Below are 21,864 nucleotides of genomic sequence, written 5' to 3'. Positions count from 1 at the left end.
GCATAACGACAATGTGTACATATTAGAGATGAGTGAAGAGATACATCTGCCAGCGGAACTTAAATTCTCTCCTTGATCACTCGGCAGGATGCCCAGCTCAAACTTGTCCTGCAACCTTCCATGTTTCCAGCCGTGTGTGAGGTGCTGATGATGTAAAGGGAGTGAGACTGCCCCAAAGAATGGTAGAGCCTAGTGTAGCAGATGGGCAGTGCCAGCATGAAAAATAAACGTGAAGACGGGAGTTAACAACATAATATTATGAGAACACAATGTAGGCACAGTTAGACCAGCTGAACGACAGGGAGGACATAGAAAAGATTCGATCCAGATAAACCGAACCTGAGCTGAAGGAGCCGCCATTCATCAGGCATCTAATACATGTCTGGCCATGGCATGTGTTACCCATCACCCTCCAACAACCCTAGCTACGATTCTCCCTTTCCCTACACGTGGAAACCAAGGTGCACAGAAATCCATCCATTTCCCAGTCATTATCTTTTTACTTCTTTCCCACTTAAAAGATTCACTATCATCTGATGCCAAAATAACTGCAGTGTTCTCCTAGGTAGTCCGTCTGATCCCACCCTCTTTTTTACTCCCCACCATGGTTTATTCTCACATGAGCCAGAGTTATCCTGGTAAAATGTAGGTTGCATCACTGCTCTGCCCAGAATCTTCCACCCATTCAGAGCAAAAGCCACAGTCACTGTCTCCTGTTCTCTCTCTGCTTCGTCCTTCACTGACCCTCCCTTTTGCTCACCTCATTCCAGCTTCCCTGGCCTTTTGATCTTCCTCCAGCACACCAGTCCATTTGCTGCCTCTGAGCTTTTTATTATTATCATTAAAAAACTTTTTGGCTGCACTGCCCCAGCATATAGGATCTTATTCCCCACAGGGATCAAACCCATGCCCCCTGCAGTGGAAGGGCAGAGCCCTAACCACTGGACCACCACAGAAGTCCTGCCTCTGGGCCTTTGAATTCATTTTTCTCTCTGTCTGGAATCTCTCTTCTCCCAAACATCCATCTCAATATCTCATCACCTCTGCTTTCATACAAATGCCACCTTCTCAGTGAGGCTTCCTCTGGCCACCCTGGCTTAAACCTCAACCCCTTAAACATCCCCCATGCCCTTTTCCTGCTTTAGCTTTCTCTTTAGCACTCAAGAGCATCTAATAATGTATATTTTATTTACTTTTGTTGTTGCTTACTGTCTCTTTTTCCACTAGAATATCATTTCTAAGGGAATGGAATTTTTTTGTCTGTTTTGCTCACTGCTATATCCACAGGTCATGGAACACCGAGTGACAAGTAGTCACACTAATGCTGCAAAAATGAGTGAATGTGTGGATGAGTGAATGACATCGGCCTCATCATGGGGTGACACCTGTAAAAGCCATTTTTAATGGATACAAACTTGAATATTAATTATTTCATACAAAAACTCGATTCACTTTTGGCTTTATGTATTTCAGTAGGTTGAAGACAATTTTGTGCATGGATTATGAAAATAGAAATTCTCCCTTAAGATGGACTTTTCAAAGAATTAAATAAAAATTCTGAGAAAACAAACAGTGACCCATTATTACATGAATTTGCATATGTCATGGGTGACAACTCCCCCAGTCCATCTTGTTACTAACCACCCACAGACAGGTATTGGGTCTGATGCCAGGCTTATAATGGGTCTATTGTCTGCATTAATAACAAATTTAGAATATCTTTTGTTTAATACATATTTCTAAATTATTAAAAACCATGGAATTTTTTAAAAGAATGATGTTTACTATAAACTGTCTGCCAATATATTTACAACCATTAATATCAAAGCCCTTAGCACAAATGGAAATCTTTTAGCTATTTTTTTATTATCTCAAATGAAAGTTATTACATACTACAAATTGGATACAACTTCACATTAAAAATGTATTTTTATCTGAAAAATAACATTTCAACATTAGAGAACATCTACTTAAGCATAATAATTAGCAAGAGAGTCTTCTTACAAAGTCCAAAGGGATTTGCGGAAAAATCACTTTTGCTCTCTTAAAAATCCTTTGAATATTCATGTTAATTGAATGCATAAATCTAAAAGCATCCGGCATTACTGAACAAAATGAAATGTTTTAAAGAATGATGACTTGAAATTTTAAAAATTAATATCATGCATGCAAATTGTATCTTGCAGTGCCGCTAGAAAAGGGAAAATGTCCTAAGAAAGAATGTATTCTCTGGTGGCAGTCAAATCCCTGTTAGGACGTCCTCAGACTTGTGTGAAGTCGTTTATTTAGTTTGATGGCCTGAAAGCAACAGATGTCTCTCATTAGGAGTCGTAGCAATGATGGGATCATAAATCACAATGTCTCACCATTTCCTCCAGGAAGAGACTTTGTCTTTTTGCCAGAATCTCCTGCAATTTATACTGTGTCAGGCTCTTGAGTTTTCTCTACGGCTTAGCAGGATGGTTTACCAAGCACAACTTGTTTGGAGTTTTGGATATCAGCACAGCTGAACTGAACAGAGGCTTCCTGTTTGTAGGGGATAAAGTATGTCTCCTATAAAACTAGCCAAGAGGAAACCGCATTACCTATATCATTATAGCAGTGTTTTCCAATGCCACCTACAGGGAAGCCTTAGCGTAGAAGCTCTTAAGGCATTTTTAAAGCTCATGAAACTTAGTCTCCTGGTTTACCCCTGCTTGTATTGTAGGAATTTTGCACTTACTTTGACTATATGAGGTACCTGATCAACAGTTATTGAAGGAAAGAGTTTCAGTCAGAAAAATCTAAACAAATATTTTTTGAACATCCACTGTGTAAGGCACTTGAGACATTTAGATGAGTTTTATGGACATAAAGATTTAAGTACTTTTTCCCAAATAACTGCATCCACCGAATACACTTCTATTTCTAGGAATTTTCAGAGTAATTTATAGAGGACGTAGTGAGCAGAAGCTACCACTCATGTAGTGAGTGAACCCGCCTTACTGCAGTCACAGTGCCGTGAATTGTATATCCAAATGCAATGAACTAATTCTGTATCTTGTGCAGGAATTCAGGTGGGAGTAGGGGTGGTGGTGGGAAGAAAGAAATCAACCAGATTGACTTCAACCCACAGACCTGGAACATGATAACCAAGTGCATTTGTTCAAATATTCTGAAATATGTGTATCAGTCGCCTTTCCAATCAAGGGTTCAGTTGATATTATCACTGTGGTCTGGGTACAGTTGGGTTAAAGGTACTGGACTAAGTCAAGAGTCCTGAGTTTATGGATAGACTTTGCCAGCACCAAGATGTGTGACTTAAATAGTTTATTTCTCTGGGCCTCAGGTTGTTCATTTACCAAATGTGGAACAGAAGAATCCTCAAGTTTTCTTTCTAGTCTAACATTCTTTTTTTTATTTTTGGTGGGGGGGCTGTGCCACATGACTTCCAGGATCTTAATTTCCCCCAGGGATTGAACCCAGCCCCTCAGCAGTGAAAGCCTGAAATCCCTGGACCACCAGGGAATTCCCTAATAATCTTTATTTATAAGAGTAAGTGTTGAAATGTCTTGATTTCATTACTGACTCTACCACTGGCTAACTAGGTGACCATAGCCACTGTACCTAACATTACCTACACCCATTTTCCACTTTTGTTAAATGTAGATAAATAGCTAAATGGTATGGAAGGTCACTTCCTAGTCTAAGACTCCATAAATTTTGTCCCCTATCTGTGAAATTTCAACATTTAATTTTCAGCTTCACAAGTAAAACTATGAGAAACTGAACAAAGTCAGCATATGAAATTCAGTAACTGTTTTCATTGTTTGGAAAGAGTTGTGGTCAGAGGAGACATGTCAGGTCATACAGGAAGAACAAAGACCATTGTTACATATTTTGAACCCTGAACTGTACTGAAATCTAGACTCCAGAATGCCAGTTACTCATCCTTTTAGCAGATGTTTGCTGAGTATTTAAGAAAAGCATAGTCAGATGAAATCAGACTGAGATCCTTTTGTGGACAATTTCCTTTTTCTCTGCAGAATCCATTTCTATGCCCAGCAGACACTTCCAGTGCCTTAGCTCTAAAGCTAGTAGCATCATTCTCCTTTAAAAACTTTCACTATCTCCAAATGCCTGCTGAAGAAATTCAAGCTCTGTCAGAACCTCAATACTTTTCATGACATAATGATACTAGTCTTCACTGAACATGAAGTGTTAGTTGCTCAGTTGTGTCTGACTCTGCGACCCCATGGACTGGAGCTCACCAGGCTCTTCAGTCTATGGAATTCTCCAGGCAAGAATATAAGAGTGAGTAGCTATTCCCTCCTCCAGGGAATCTTCCTGACCCAGGGATTGAATTTGGGTCTCCTGCATTACAGGTAGATTCTTTACCATCTGAGTCACCAGGAAAGCCCAGAGTTTAAAGTTCCATTAAATTAGAAGTTCAGACCCTTTCACAATAGAGATTTCATACACACACACACACACACACACACAATAGGAACTTTTTCAAATGGAATATATTAAATCTGTAAACAAAATGATCACATTTATTTGAGGTGGTTGAAATGAGAGTGACTTGTCTCTGAAAGAATAACAATGATAACTGATATTTAGTGAACATTTAACATTTGCCTAAGACTGTTCTAAGAACTTGCATGTAGTATCTCATTTAATGTCTTCATGACGACTCTATGAAGTACACTTATCATTTTGTAGGTGAGGAAACTGAGTTACAGAGAGCTTAAACAATTTGCCATGGCCACATGATTAATAGTTGGTTGACCTGAGATTCAAATTTGGGCCATCTGAGAGATGATACCATCTCTCCACCTGGTATCTCCTATCTAGGCTGGAAAACTGGCTTCATTTCCAGGAAACTTGCCAAGATACATTTAGAGGAATAAGATGTCCTCTGAACCACATTAGGGCAAACCCTCAGAGTGTGGGTCCCATTGGTCAAGGTTTAAACTAAACAACCCCATCTAAAAAGAATGGTAATTATTATATGCCTATGTTATCTTGGTGTTTTAAATTTTAAAAAATTTCCAGTATTGTTTGTTCTGTGCCTTATATTCATGGTGAGTTCTGCTTGCTAAGGTAAAGGCATTTACCCTGACTGTATAAAGTAACAAAATATCTGCTTAATGAGCTCATTTTAAAATAGGCAAAATCCCTTTTTTTTTCTCCTGAAGATAAGTTTAGCATTCCATCTGTCAACTCATTTCTCCATAGGGCACTATATAGTTCAAGAAGTCTATGAAAATATTGCTGAGAGCAAAACATGTTCGTGAAAAAAAAAAGAAGGCTGGCAATTCTTAATAATTCTAATGGAACTTCCCAACAATCGCACTAAGTTGATTGCAATTAAAATCTTGGCTCCATACCCAAAAGGGTTTCTTCCTGCAACCTGTCAACTCTAGATGGACATCCACTCTACTTACAGTCCTTTAATGTACTACTTAGGCCCAATTGTGGTGTCTGTTTGGTTCATTGAAAACATATTAATTCATATGTTTAAAGATAAGTGGTTCCTCATATCATATTTTGGAGAAGGAAATGGCCACTCATTCCAATATTCTTTCCTGGAGAATCCCATGGACAAAGTTAAAGGAGCCTGGCAGGCTACAGTCCATGGGGTCACAAGAGTCAGACGTGACTTAGCAACTAAACCACCATATCATATTTAAAGGTAAGAGATGAAAAACAATGTCATCATTATTTTGAGAAATTGAGTGTACCGTTTACTTCATGAAATACATGGCCTTCAAGAGAGTTAACCAGCGGGGTGAAGCATTCAGGAAAAATAATGCCTACAAAAGCCATGGATGCCTGCAAGCTAGGAGAGGAGTCTGCACGACTTCTGACCTCCTTTATCTGGAGAGAGAAATTCTCCACTGCTTCTATGACTTAGTCTCTTGACAGCCTTCAAAAAGCAATTCATAAAGTAAAGGCGAACAGAAGTTTTGTTAAATCCCAATAAAAATAAAGGATAAAAGTTATAAAATAGAAATAGATGAGATTTTAAACAGAAGATAAAAGGCTAGAGCCAATGATCTAAAAGGTTACTATTTTTTAATATAAAAAAAGGTTAAGATAAAAGGCTAAAACCCATGAGATGAAACATTTAAAATAATCACACAAATTTGATCAAGGGTCAAGCACAGAGGGACTTAAAAATGAAAACTGCACTAAGGAAAGAAAACAATAAGAAATATATATATATAACACATTTCAAGTAAAAGGCAGAAAGTTCAGAGATTACGGAGATGAAGGAAAAAAGGAAGAGGAAGGAAAAAAACTAGAGGGAAATAACATATAGAAGCAAACTCAGAGGAAGTGTTGGATTTCAGAGAACTTCAGTGTCCTTTAAGCAGCATCTTGCGACCCCAGGACAAGCAGTCTGCCATTGCCCAGAGCCTCGATCCCACCCAGGACCCAGGCAAAGCAGGAGCACCCCACTGCTTGCACCTGGGAAGCTTTAGAACCACAAAATCCATTTCAACATAGCCACAGAAGCTTCCCAAATCACTCCTGTTTCCACTTCATCAGGCAACCTTACTGGCTCTGGGCTAGCATGGTGTTTTGGTCAGAAGTGCTTAAGTGATGTTCCACTCTACTGCTAATGGACTGTGTAGTTTGGGGCAAGTTTTTCAACTTCTCTGAATCCCAGTATCCCTATCTGGGTTGTAAAATGATGAACTAATAATTACACCACCAATAATAGCAATTCATCTGTGTCTCATTATTAGTATGTTATTATTTCACTTCTTTTAGAGATAGTCCCTGCCAAGCACTAATCAATTTCTAGATTTGACTTGCTTAAGCCTCACACTCACCTAAGGTAACATTACTCATCCCAGTGTCAGTAGCATCATCCAAGACTCCCGTGTATTCAGAGAAATTCCACCCAGAAACTTAGAGATGCTTCTGTCACCAATGGTCTCTGTAGGTAATTCATGCCTCTGAACCTCAAATTACAACCCTCTACTGAGAGAGGATGGGCAGCTGGGAAGAAAGCAAAGAAACCACAAGTCAAAGTATATTCTCCTGAGTAGAAGAGGCTTGGACATGCTATCTAAATATTTTGTAGAATATTGAAATGCTAACTTATCATTATTTTATTTCCAACATTTCAGACTCTACAACATATGCGCATTTTCTGTTCAATGCATTCGATACGGACCATAATGGAGCTGTAAGTTTTGAGGTAAGTCTTAAGTTTCTTGTGTGTGTGTGTGTGTGTTTTTTTTTAAATAATGCTTTGACTTTGGATACACTGAAAGGGATTTAGTGCTGTTAGGGTGAAAATTTGAGTTTGGTGGTATAATTTTTGGGGCTTTTTGAGCCTTTTATTCCTTTATTATTGTTGTATTAAGAATACTCAACAAGAGTGGACATCTTTGTCTTGCTCCTAATACCAAGAGAAAGTTTTCCATTTTCTCCACTGAGTGTGATGTTAGCTGTGGCCTTTTCATATATCGCCTTTATTATGTTGAGGTACTGTCCTTCTATTCCCAGTTTGTTGGCAGTATACATCTTGAAAGGGTATTGAACTTGTCAAATGCTTTTTATGCATCTATTGTGATGATCATAAGATTTGTATCCTTAATTCTGTCAATGTGGAATATTATATTACTTGATTTTCATGTATTGATTCACCTTTCCATCCCCGGGGATAAATTCTACTTTGTCATGGAGTATGATCATTGTAATGTGCTCTTGGATTTGGTTCGCTAGTGTTTTGTTGAGGACTTTTGCATCTGTGCGTATCAGGAATATTAGCCTGTAATTTTCTTGTGATTTTTTTGTCTGGTTTTGGCACCAGGTAAGGCTGGCCTAATTTGGAAGTGTTTCTTCCACATCAATTTTTTGGAACAGTTAGTTCTGTAAATATTTGGCAGAATTCACCAGTGAAGCCATCTGCTACTAGGCTTGTCTCTTTTGGGAGGTCTGTGATTACTGAATCAATTTCCTAGTTGTAGATCTGTTCATACTTTCTGTTTCTTCATGATTAGTCTTGGTAAGCTATCTAGGAATTTTATTAAAAGCTCTTAAATATCCTTTTATTTAAAAACTGGTAATCTAGTAAGTATATGTTTCTGGAAGTTCTGTGAGCTGCTCTAGCAAATTACTTGAACCCAAGTAAAGGTTTGTTGGAAACTCCAATCTGTAGCCCATTGGTCAGAAGCATGGGTGACAACCTATTCTTGCAGTAGCATCTAAAGCTGGGGGCCAGGAAAGGGCTGTCATGTAGAATCTGGCTGTATCTCCAGGAAGAAAGTATCAGAAGTAAGTTGAACTGTAAGACATCTGGTGTTGGAGATTACTTGATTACATCTGGTGTTGGAGTGAGGAAATCCCCAGTCACACACTGGAATTGTGTGCAGATTGTTAATATGTATCATGGGAACCAGATCATTTAGAAGGTATGCAATTTTTAAAACTGGGAAGAGTGCATCTTGCACATGAACAGAAATTTCAGTGAGTGTCAGAATAAAGGAAAGCAGATGATGGTGTGGAATCAACAAGGAAGGGTACTAGTGAGCTGTATCAGAGAGTCCCTCCCATGGACCTGATGAACTAGGTCTGAAGGACAAGCAGGAGCTGCTAAAGAGGATAAGGGCTCAGGATGGGGAGCAGTGGGGAGTGAGGCAGAGGCCGGGGAATGAAGAGAAAACATTTGTTAGGTCACCTAGAAGATGAAACGCAAAAGGGGGAGAGTGACAGGAGAGCTGGCTCAGGAGGCCAAGGGCAGATCTCCACACATCTGAGGCAGGATGCCAAGGAGGCTGAACTGCAGGAGGAAAGGAGCAAGATAAGAACTGAAGGATTTTCAGCAGGGAAGTTAAGGTATGTTCCTAGAAACAAAAAGTCCAACTCTTTATCCCAAGAGTTGACAGGGGCTGATGTCAGCTGGGTCTAGAGGGAAGGCATTGGAGAGGAGGTGACAAGCTCCAGAGGTATAAAAAGTAAACTGGTACACTAACATCTCAACACTTGTGGCACCAGGATGACAAAAGGGGGCACAAACTCCTGAGAGGTCATTCAGTCAGTGGCCCCGGGGCAGAGTGAGCAAAGTACCTCCTCACTCACTAGATGCTCGCACAGGTTGAGCGCTACTGAAATGACTATTCTGGGCCAGGAAACTCAGTGTGTCATCTCACAATGTAACCAAGAAAAATCGCTGAAAAATAAGAGGAGAACCTGGCAGTGGCTCAGTAAAGGTGTGGACCAAGAAGCCAGCAGTGGTCCATGGGTTGGCCCCAATGCAACAACAGCTATTAGTGAAGACATGAGTCTATCATAGGTACCCGTCCCCTGTCACATTTCTTCCACTTTGGCAGCCGATGATCACCTGTGACAATATCTTATTAGTCTTTGCTGCATTTTACCAATAAGATTAATTCCGGCATGGCCTTAGTTTAGCCATAACATAGAAATCAAACGTTCCAATTCACCTAATAAAATCTTTCATAGCTAGGGTACGGGTAAGGCAAAGACTGTTAGTGATTTCATTACTTAAAATTACTTACATATTAAAAATGTACCGTCAATTACTCACAGCACATTGTATCCAATTTCACATGTAAATTTAGTCTGGTGTTAATGATATGAGACCATGCCTAATGTTGCTATTATAATATTTATGTAATATTCATCATAGTAATTGTGATGAATGCTGATGATAATTTGGGAAATTAGTTGTAATGGCTATATACTATAAGCATGGTGGTAAAAAAATGTCTTTTTAAAGACAAACTAATGGATGAATTAATAAAGGTTAAATCAAAATCAAATTTAAAACTAGGCTATTGTAGTTATTTTTCTAAATTGATTAGCTACGTGAAAAGTCTCTAGAAAGTAGAAATGATTAAGAAATGAACATATTTTGAGTAGCAGTAGATCCTGGGAGGTACAGCAGAAACCATCCTGATGCAAGGTAAAGGGAAATGGAAGTTTCCTACTTAATTTGCTTAAACCCAAAGGGTGGAGTGGATAAGACAGGAGGGGCCCTGGATCCAGATATGACTGGAGCTAAAAATCCCTTTGCCATCATGTGGTTGACACCCTGTGAGATCCTCTGAGCCTTAGTGTTCCTCTCTGTGAAACATCAGCAAACAAAGCTACTTCACCGGATAATAGAAGGATGACAAAGTGATGTCACTTAAGGCTTGGCTGAGGGCCTGGCACCAAATAGGTGCTCAATATTTATTAGATATTAACCACAGCAGGTACTACAAAAAAGATTTTTTCCAATGAAGCCAGTTAACAATAACATTGGTCATCTTATTACTCAGTGATCTTACAATGAACACATTTAAGCACAGGCCAGATGATCGCTCTGTCTGCAATGCTGTGAGAGGTAGTTCTGAATCTGATTATAAAACAAGCACTTACTTTGTGTCAGTCACTGTACTAACTATATGAAAATAACATTAAAAATAGTATTAATAATACCTACATACAATAAGACTAGCTGACTTGTTTAGCACTCTTTCTCAGTCAGGCATTATGATGAATGAATTACATACAGTAACTTAATCTTCATAGGTATGATCATCGTCATTTTAGCAAATTAGGAAACAGATTCACAGAGAACTAAAGCAAGCTGCCCAAGGTCGCACAGCTAGAAAGTAGGAGAGTCAGGATTCAAACTCAAGCAGTCTGGCCCAGCATACATCTCCTAGCAATTGTGCTGTCCTGCCAGTTCAGTTCAGTTCAGTCACTCACTCGTGTCCGACTCTTTGTGACCCCACGGACTCAGCACGCCAGGCCTCCCTGTCTATCACCAACTCCTGGAGCTCACTCAAACTCATGTCCATTGAGTCGGTGATGCCATCCAACTATCTCATCCTCTGTCGTCCCCTTCTCCTCCTGCCTTCAATCTTTCCCAGCATCAGGGTCTTTTCCAATGAGTCAGTTCTTCACATCAGGTGGCCAAAGTATTGGAGTTTCAGCTTCAGCATCAGTCCTTCCAGTGAATATTCAGGACTGATTTTCTTTAGATGGACTGGTTGGATCTTCTTGCTGTCCAAGGGACTCTCAAGACTCCTATCCAACACCACAGTTCAAAAACATCAATTCTTTGGCACTCAGTTTTCTTTATAGTCCAACTCTTACATCCATACATGATTACTGGTAAAAACATAGCTTTGACTAGATGGACCTTTGTTGGCAAAGTAATGTCTCTGATTTTTAACATGCTATCTAGGTTGGTCATAACTCTTTTTCCAAGGAGCAAGCATCTTTTAATTTCATGGCTGCAGTCACCATCTGCAGTGATTTTTGGAGCCCAAAAATATAGTCTGTCACTGTTTCCACTGTTTCCCCATATATTTGCCATGAAGTGATGGGACCAGATGCCATGATCTTCACTTTTTGAATGTTGTTTTAAGCCAGCTTTTTCACTTTTCTCTTTCACTTTCATCAAGAGGCTCTTTAGTTCCTCTTCACTTTCTGCCATAAGGGTGGTGTCATCTGCGTATCTGAGGTTATTGATAATTCTCCCAGCAATCTTGATTCCAGCTTGTGCTTCATCCAGCCCAGCCAACGAGGCACATATAGATTCCCAGTCCCTCACCCGAATTCCTCAGAGCCAACTGAATTTGTCATTCAGAGTCTTGCAGATTTTAGACACACAACACTGTGCATATACTCTATATTATTAATGTCTCCTGCAGGATCTGCTGTATGCTATAATCAACTGTGTAACATTTGTACAGTAAAACTATTTTTGTTCAGTTACTAAGATATGTCTGACTCTTTGAAACCCCATGGACTGCAACATGCCAGCCATCTCTTGGAGTTTGCTCAAACTCATGTCCATTGAGTCAGTGATGCCATCCAACCATCTCATCCTCTGTCACCCCCTTCTCCTCCGCCCTTCAATCTTTTCCAGCATCAGAGTCTTTTCCAATGAGAAGACTCTTCGCATCAGGTGGCCAAAGTATTGGAGCGTCGGCTTTAGCATCAGTCCTTCCAATGAATATTCAGGGTTTATTTCTTTTAGGATTGACTGGTTAGATCTCCTTGCTGTCCAAGAGACTCTCAACAATAAATGTAGCAGAGAGTGCTATTGATCCAATGTCCATGCCTTCTGCTTTAAGATCACATGATCAGTCCATATTCCCAGCCTCTCCTTCTACCCAGATAGGTGGGGCCAAGACTGAATTTCAACCAACAGGAGACTGGTGGAAGTGACCACATTTTCTCTCTTCCCATCTGTGGAAACTGTGAGGTTACATATTTCGGTTTGCCTTGAAGCAAAGTAGAATCCTGGATCTCTGTTATGACTGCACAGAACAGAACACCATCCTCACTCATATTTCACTGCATGTGAGTGATAAATAAGCTTATACTGTGTCAAGCTACTATGACTTGGAAATATTAAAATAGAATTTAATGTCTTTTGATTAATGTGACTGATAATAGCTGATTAATGATAGAGATAAACAGATAAATAGATATTAGAATAGTTTCATGTCATTTCAGTTCAGATTTTGGCATTAAATAAGTTCTGGCACCAAAATTCACCACCACCCCTATCTTCCCAATAAAGGTTCTTCTTTTTCAGTTTATTAAAAAATATTGTTGGATGGGAGTGGTGAGTTGCAGATAAAAAAATTAGGGCCTGTATTACTTGCCACATGTTAGAGATGAGGTGTTCCAGACTTAAGAGATGTTAAGTGACTTATCCAAAGTCATACAGTTAATGAATGGCAGAACCAGGATTGAACCCCAGCTCTACCTAAGGCTCTAAAACTTATGGTGAATATGACATAAACAAAGAGACATGAAGTAAAAGGCTGACAAATTCTAGAATATAGAAACCAAAAGATGCCTACTTGACAGAAAATCAGCATAATAAAAAGAAAGAAATGACAAACCTGGAAACAATATGTGAAGATATATTCCAGACCAGGGATAGTTTTACTAATATGTGAAGAGTTTCTATAAATCAAGACATTTCCAAAAAATGCTCAAATTTATTCACAGTAGAATGAATACAAATTTTAATAACCTGAGATAGAAATATTAATCTACAAGATTGAGAAAGATCAGAACTGTGATCCATATAGTATTGACAAGCTATAATATTCTTAAGCACAGATTTTGAGAAGAGAATTGGAAGGGAAATTTGAAAATAAGTATATAAAATTTATCAATGTTCAAATCTTTTGACCAAGAGGTTCCACCTCTAGGAACTCATCCTGTAGACATACTTATTCAACATATATATTATGTATATATAAAGTCACGCTACAGCTTTCTTTATAATAAGACTGGAAATCTTTAAATAATTCATCCATGGGATATTGGCTAAATAAACTATGAGATATTCATATGTATGCAACAATGGAAAAGACAGGAATTATTTCCAAGTTTTATTGCTAAGTTTTTAAAACACACACACACACAAAGCAGCCTGTTACACTATCATTTTTGTAAAAGGATAAGAAATAGATATTTAAATAAATATGCCTTATACTCATATATGCACAAAAATTCTTCAGAAGTAAACACAAGAAGATACTAAAGTCAGTTGTCTAGAGGAAAGAAATAGGGTGGATGGGGTCCAGAATTGGGAGGAAGATTTTTCATGAACCATCTTATATATTTTTACATTTTTAATTAAATGAATGTCACTCATCTATTAAAAAAAAATTGTGAAGAAGTTGAGACAGGAAAACAACTACAAAATGTTGGAATGTAGAGCAAGAATACACCTTTGCCCAGAGTCCACTCCTGGAATTCCCTTCTGCTCTTTCATTCCTGCCTGACAGCAGATTGTCGATTCCATGTGAACTCAGAATCCACCATACTGTGATGTTAACCCTGCCAACTGAGCAACAAATATATATGAACTTGACAGAGTTAATCTTGATTGTCTGCAATTCAATCAAACCTGCCTAACCTTGGTGTTGACTGAGAGTTCCATTTACTTAACAAATACATAGCCACTGTCCATGCCACACAGTTACACACAGCTTAATACTTTTAATCCTCATAAAAATTTTTGAGAAGTTAGATACGGTAATCTCTCCATTCATGAAAACTGAGATAAAAGGATGTCAAGTTGTCTGAGAGAACAGAGTTATCAGCTGATACAGCTGGAATCTGAATTCAGGCTGCCTGGCTTCCAGCTCTGTTCTCTTAACCACTGCCCACAACTTGATTTCTAAGTAAAGGCTTCACTTGGCCCATATCTTAAGGACAACCTACATCTCTAGTTAGCAGATCTTTTCCATGGGAATTGTGTCATGTATGTGCTCGTATTTTAAAAGATACATTGTCATTAGATTCTTTTCAGTTAAAGAATATTTTGCACTTGTAGTATGGAGAGGGCAATGGCACCCCACTCCAGTACTCTTTCCTGGAAAATCCCATGGACGGGGGAGCCTGGTGGGCTGCAGTCCATGGGGTCGCTGAGGGTTGAACACGACTGAGCGACTTCACTTTCACTTTTCACTTTCATGCTTTGGAGAAGGAAATGGCAACCCACTCCAGTGTTCTTGCCTGGAGAATCCCAGGGACGGGGGAGCCTGGTGGGCTCTGTGGGGTCTGCTCTGTGGGGTCTGCTCTGTGGGGTCGCACAGAGTCGGACACGACTGAAGCAACTTAGCAGCAGCAGTAGGAAGTAAGACCACTTAAACACTTGCTTATGGGTCTTGCTTTTGGGTGTCTGTTCTGACACAATTTCCAGTTGACTTAAGTCACAGTTTTCAATTAGAAAGTGAGAATGTTGGGCTTCCCTGGTAGCTCAGTGGTAAAAAATCCGTCTGCCAACGCAGGAGACACAGGATCGATCCCTGGTCTGAGAAGATCCCATATGCCTTGGAGCAACTAAGCCCGTGAGCCACAGCTATTGAGCCTGTGCTCTAGAGCCCAGGAACTGCAACTACTGAAGCCTGTGTGCCCTAGAGACACAACAAGAGAAGCCATCGCAATGAGAAGCCTGGGCACTGTAATAGGAATAGCCCCCACTTGCCACTAACAGAGAAAAGCCTGTGCAGCAAGGAAGACCCAGCACAATGAAAACATATACATAAATAAATATAATTATTTTTTAAATAATGAAATGTTAAACCTAAGGAGTATTTATGCCCACAGAGAATGCTGGGAAAAGACGATCAGGAATTCATGAACCATTTTGCAAAGTAAATGGTTCAAAATCCAGAGGTCTGAAAGCTTTACTTGTACCATTTGACAAAGAATTTTATTAGAGTTTGTTTTTTTTAGAAATTCTATATCAAATTGTATTTTTATTTCTTTTTAGGATTTCATCAAAGGTCTTTCTATTTTGCTTCGGGGGACAGTACAAGAAAAACTCAACTGGGCGTTTAATTTGTATGACATAAATAAAGATGGCTACATCACTAAAGAAGTAAGAAATGCCTCACCAACACAGCTAGCCTTTGGACCATTTTCATTTTTTAACTTGAGATGCTAAATGATTGCAATTATCATTCTAAAATCACTTTTTTAGTAATCTAACGTATTTTCTGTGGTGGTGGAGAAACACTGATGAAAAATTTGGAATGGGTAGAAATAGCTTATTGTTAATCTGGATTACATCTTGATTTCTAATAGCATTTTAATAAATGCTGTACATGGAATAAAGAGAGTGGTTGGAATGAGATTGGAAGAAAAATACCCAAACCATGTTAGAATATTTGGCCTGTAACCTTTTGTTCTCCTGTATAATATGGTCCACATGGGAACAGAGGCAGTTTTAACATTGTGTGAATTATGTAGTGACCTGTATTATGTGGGAAATGGCCTGAGGCAATTGTAGGTTTCCAAGTACATTTCCAGGTGGGCTAATCTAAGAAGGCTCACAGACCAAATTAGGATGTGCATATCAAATGGCTGATTAAACTAATTTAAAACACAATGAGAAGTAAGTGGGGAAGGATGGGGTAAGATAACAAATTGAGGATGGAGTGAAGGTAGGTTGAAGGACCATATTACCTGAATCCTGGATGTGATTCAATGTCTACCTGTTCTTTCTCTCACTAGCTTTCCCCAGAGTTGTGTTTTGAGCATGAGGCTCCTCAAATAGAAGGTATCTTGGGACAAACATTAACTGGCTCTGTTGAAGATACAGGGACAAGTTCACCTGACCATAGTTATAATGTAACAATTAACCTGATCAATGTCCATGGGTTTTGTGTTTGTTGAGCAGAGGACACAGGGGGGCCAGAATGGATCTCACAAACGGGTGGCTGAATTAAGACCTCATGAGTATTAAGTATTCAGGTACATTGAGCATGTCTCCTGGATACTTAGTGCCTCCTGTATGTTTGGTATACAATAAACATTTAGTACTCAGATGCCTCCAAGATAGTAGGTATCTCTTGGTCTTATAATCCCTTTCTATGTTTAACACAAACATGCTGTGCTTACCACTTACATCTTATACATCTCATGAATGCTATATTAAACAATCTTCCACTCAAACCATAGGGGTTCACCTATGGGTTACAAACTACAAATTTTATCATTTAAAATGGAATTGAATACTGTCAAAAGTAAAAGTATATTACATGCATATTATCGACTTAATCCAGACTCTTATGTGGAAACTTCGAAAAGAAAACAAGTATGAACAATAAATCTGAGTGTCTATGTTAACTAGATATTTTTTCACTAAGACTGGAAATCACAAATCAAAAATTAGATTTGGTTTTAATAAAAATTAAAATTTCAAAGCATTTCCAGCATAATATTTTGACTAATCTATATGTGACTTTAAAGTCACAATAGGAAAAACATATGGAAATCCCTAATAAGCTCTGAGACTTATCAGTTTTAGTATAATTCTCATGATGTGGAATATATCTTATTCTCAATAAATGGAAATTGATAGTCAACATATAAATTATATAATAAGCCTATAATGCAAAGATAGCTTGTATGAAGTTGTATGGAAATCCAAATCTTAAACCAGGGTGTTTTCTGATCATGTTAGATACACAGGAATTTACTTCATCTTGAAACCAAGATCAGACTTGATTCTTACATTCTGATTCTGCTGCTTTTAAGGCATAAGGCTATTCCTCTGGGACAACCAAGATATTTAATGAAGAATCAACGAAAAATTGAAACTTGGAAAACTGAGTAGGAATAACCTGTCAAGGCTTCTCAGAGTGGTTTCTTTTCACATCATTTGTGGCCTCATGTAACTGCCTTTTCCTTTTCAGGAAATGCTTGATATAATGAAAGCAATATACGATATGATGGGTAAATGTACATATCCTGTCCTCAAAGAAGATGCTCCCAGACAACATGTTGAAACATTTTTCCAGGTAGGAATGCAATAGAGAGGGAGTGAAATTAAGAGCAAATTTCCTGATGCTTGCAAAGCATCATGACAATTCAAAAGAATGTGAAGGAAAATAATTTTTTACTGAAAGTGACAAAACTATAGAATATTTACCATTCAACCATGGAATAGTACCATTATTAATTTAGCAATTTTGGTTTTGAATTTATCATAATATTGATAATTCCACTTATTGAACTCATTCACCATATCCTCAATAGAACACTAAGTTAAGCAAGCAATTGCCATGTCTCATGTGTCTTGGGGTGTTTGTTTTCACTCATTTCTCGTAAGACTCTATGAGCTTATTTATATCGTCATTAGCCCCATGTTAAAGATGAGAAAATCAAGGTTCTGTGTCAAGTTGCCTGAACTCTATGGTAGCTGGGGTTTCCCTAGAACAGAGAGACTCTAGATCTGCACCACATTCTATTAAAAAGGCAACAGCCTAAAATCAGTCAGCCTCATATGAGTCTTATCACCAAGAAACTACTAGTTTGTGTTTTGAAGCAGTTCCTCCCCATAAAATAAGCAGCTGGGCTTTTTCATCTGCTTCAGCTTGTTCAGTTCAGGTGTGAGGGTCCTGAGGGGTATGTCTGAGTAAAGTTTTCTGTTCTGTAATCCCCTAACAGAAAATGGACAAAAACAAAGATGGAGTCGTCACCATAGATGAATTCATCGAAAGTTGTCAAAAAGTAAGTAATGATAGTACAGGAACTATCCCTTTTGCATTTGTAACAGCTGGACTGAGCACTATCAGCTAGCCACCACGAACTGAGCAAAGTGTAAGGTCATATGCCTAAAATCACCACTTCTACACAACTGAGATGCAACAAGCCCACCACTGTGGAAACAATCACCGATTTACACATTCTATTAGTCCACACACCCTGAGGCAGGCTGTGAGGGAAGCCCTGGAGAGGTGAAGGTTGTACGAGTGTGTTTTTGCTCTTCAAATCCTTTAGACTATTCATCACTGAGGATAAAATATATGTGAGATTTGAATTGTTCTTTCCCCAGAACTAGAATATATCTTGTCTATCATATCCTCCAAAGATTTAGGATTCCAGTATGGCCAGCAGTGTATCACTGACCAAATTTATATCCAATTTCTAATATAAACACCATTGCTTCAGTGTATGTGAACAAGATATGTCTTTGGCTCAACAAAATAGTCAGTCACAAAATTAAACAGCAGAAAATCCTCCCTGAGGAAAAGGCCATGTGGTTCTCCGCCATCTGGTGGCAGACCAGATTTAGCATACCTAGAATTATTTGACTTGGTATGTGGGTAGAACAATTAAAGAGTTTTAAAACTAATTTTGGAGACAAAAAGTTTGCCGGCGTTTTACTTTCTCATTATTTTCAAACTGATATACTTTCCCTTTCCTGATGCCTGCTTGTTTTTCAATTCATATTTCAATGTCACGGTCTCCCTGAATTAACTTGGTGACATCAACCTGCTAATGGCGGTGTCATTACCTGGCCTCCAGCAGTGGATGTCATCAGTTCTGCTACCATTTTCCATTACTATAAATGATCACAATCTCCAAGTACCCCATCATCTGTCCCCTTAAATTTCAGAGGAATATACTAAACTTCAGATACTGGGCAATGGTTTCTTCCAAACAATCCTTTCCCTGGCACTGAGAGACCATTCATTTTTAAATGTTCCTAAAGGTAACAGAGATTTATCTCTAACAGACTCAGGACAGGTGTAATTACTGCCAACCCATCTCCTAAATCCCAACTTCCAATCTTCATGAAGTTGACTCTTTGCTCACACATAAACCCTGTCTCCTTCCATTTGTACAAGTCCCTGTGATTTGGCCTCTGATGACCAGATATGGCAGTTTGCATTGCTCATTTTGTATACGCTCTGTGCTACCTCTCCAGTTTCCGTACTGGCATTCTAATTGGAGAAATATCCTCTCTTAACACCAAGTCAGAGTTAAATAGGTCTTTAAAGCTTGGTGGACTCAGCAAAACATAAAACGGGCTCTCCACAGTATCAGCATGGAAAATGGATAGAAGCGTATTTACATTTGCAGACACAGTATTTGAACATTTGGCACAGGAGGTTGGTGGGGGTTGGCGATCCTTAGAGGCAAAATAGTGCACTTTCCTTTACAGATATGGTGAATTTAATTCCACTGTTTCTCCCTTACAGGACGAAAACATCATGCGCTCCATGCAGCTCTTCGAAAATGTGATTTAGCTTGTCAAATACGTCCTCAAATAGACAAACGTGAACGATTCTATCACACAAAGCTGGAGCTACCACTTTTAGCATAGATTGCTCAGCTTTACAATGAGGCACATTATGCAAACAAGCTTTGTTTTAATATAAAGCAACCCCCAAAAGATTTGAGTTGTCCATTTATAAATCTGCATCCTTTTCATAATGCCACTGAGTCCATGGGATGTTCTAAGTCATTTCATACCCTGTGAATATTCAAAAGGAATAGAATCTGGCATATAGTTTTATTCATTCTTTAGCCATGTGATTATTGAAGCTTTCACATTATTGGTGATTTTAAAATATCAGTGTTTTTTGCTACTCACTTGTATGTATTCAGCCCCAGGATTTTAAATGGTTTTCTAAAATAGTAGCATCTGCACTGAATTTCCAGCTATTAGTTTCCATGTTTGAATACTGTAATTCCAGTTATACTTTTAAGTAAACAAAACAAGATTACTATAATTGGAAAAAAAAACACACACACATAGTCCCAGTTTGTCTGGATTTGCTGCCTTCTGTTAAAACCTTCATTTATCTGGCATTTTTTATAACACGAAACAAATTAGTGTATCCCAGATGTCAGCATATGCCTAATAGAGCTTATTTAATAAGCACTTCTCAATTTTTCATAATACATATTATAGCCAAGGCCTACATGATATATGTAATTTTGGATTTGTTCAATCCTATAGGTTGACTGTTTTCTGTCACTAAGTGGAAGTCCAAGAAGGTGTGAAACAAAGCAAGGATGTCCACAGGCTTATGAAAAGGGTCAGGACATCTGTCCTCTAGTCCATGGCAGTGCTTAGCAAGTTCATTCTTAACCGCATTCAAGGCCTATTCCATTCTGACTGCCTCCTGGCACCTTTACATTATGTGCCATTCAGGGACAAAGAAATCTTGGCTACCCCAATGCCTACTAGGTACAAACAGCAAGTAGAATTCACTTTGAAAGCACCACTGATTCCATTATAGTAAGCACTAGAATACCAAAATTTAGTAGAAAATGAATATAAATGCTAAGCAACTCCTCTGGATTGTATTATGATTTAGCTCATCATAAAACTCCAATTATTCAGATTATTTTTAATTACCTTAAGCCAAAATCGTAAAGCTGCCACAGTATTACTAAAGATACCCACACCTTCCTTGTTTTGCAGAAATATCACCAAGACCAAGAGGCTAGAGTAGGAGGAAATTTGCAACTGTCTCTGCAACAATAAATCAGGTATCTATTCTGGTGTAGACATAGGATGTTGAAAGCTGCCCTGCTATCACCAGTGTAGAAATTAAGAGTAGTACAATACATGTACACTGAACTTGGCCATCGCGTGTTTGTGTAAACTCAATGTGCACATTTTGTATTTCAAAAAGAAAAAATAAAAGCAAATAAAATGTTTATAACTCTACTGTCTATGTTATAGGTCTTTATTTCAATAAATTTTATAATTAGACTAAACACATGAAGTTTTTCCTATGGGATTTTCTAAACTGTAGAGATCTTGGTCTCGGGTGGTGCTAAAGTACAAGGAAAAAAGAGTCTGAGCAAGGGCAGTGGGCAGGTAGGCGTGTGACTGATGGGACCTGAGGATGCGATGAGAGTAGACTTGAGGGAAGAATGGGTGAGGCAGGGGACCAGGAAGGACAGGAGACCTGAGGGGGAAGGAGCATTTCTGCAGTTAGAACTCTTTAGAAGTTACTTAGATTTTAAATTACATCTGTGAGATTGCACCTGAAATGAGAATTATCTACACAAAGAGATCACTCACATATCTGAGGAATAAAGAAAGGGTGAACATCCTTCTGGGATAGAATGTGAAACTGTAAACATGCTCAATCGTGTCCAGCTCTTTGTGATTCCAAGACTGTTGCCTGCCAGGCTCCTCTGTCCACGGGACTCTCCAGGCAAGGATACTGAAGTGGGTAGTCATTCTCTTCTCCAGGGGATCCTCCCGACCCAGAGATCAAACCTGGGTCTCCCACATTGCAGGCGGATTCTTTACTGTCTGAGCCACCAAGGAAGCTCCTTCTGGGATGGAGCTGCTGCTCTAAACTCCATCTCTTCAGAAGGCTCAGCCAGCCTTGGACTTGGTATGGCTACTCAGGGCCCTAAGGCTCTCCTCCTGCCCATAAGGTGGAGGGTCTTCTTGTTTTCTGTTTCTCTCCCTCTACTCCTTTCTCTGTAGAAAGATCTAGAATCAGCTTCTATTACATCAACACTCAGAACTACACTTATAAGTAATGCTTTAATAGCTTTTTCAACTAAGCTAATTGTTAAACATAAGCAAGCACAACAAAATAACTGAAT

At 38.8% G+C, this 21,864-nt stretch overlaps 1 protein-coding gene across 5 annotated transcripts in view; it reads left to right on the top strand.

Moving 5' to 3' along the window:
- KCNIP4 (potassium voltage-gated channel interacting protein 4) overlaps positions 1-20,966 on the top strand; it is a 1,326,525-nt gene extending 1,305,559 nt beyond the window's left edge. For 4 of the 5 annotated variants that reach the window (XM_005207804.5, XM_010806038.4, XM_059887644.1 and 1 more), the window contains exons 4-8: positions 7,125-7,195; positions 15,266-15,373; positions 17,193-17,297; positions 17,947-18,009; positions 19,485-20,965. In XM_005207804.5, coding sequence (XP_005207861.1) covers positions 7,125-7,195; positions 15,266-15,373; positions 17,193-17,297; positions 17,947-18,009; positions 19,485-19,532 — 395 coding nt within the window. In that variant the 3' untranslated portion in view covers positions 19,533-20,965. Of the gene's footprint in view, positions 1-7,124; positions 7,196-15,265; positions 15,374-17,192; positions 17,298-17,946; positions 18,010-19,484 lie in introns of all 5 variants that reach the window. The other variant, NM_001076935.2, reaches the window with a different exon arrangement.
- Positions 20,967-21,864: the final 898 nt, after the last annotated feature.

Source organism: Bos taurus, chromosome 6 (genome assembly GCF_002263795.3).
Source record: "Bos taurus isolate L1 Dominette 01449 registration number 42190680 breed Hereford chromosome 6, ARS-UCD2.0, whole genome shotgun sequence".
NCBI classification, from domain to species: domain Eukaryota; kingdom Metazoa; phylum Chordata; class Mammalia; order Artiodactyla; family Bovidae; genus Bos; species Bos taurus.
Note: the sequence above shows the minus strand (reverse complement) of the source record. Positions and strands in the feature narration are given on the sequence as shown.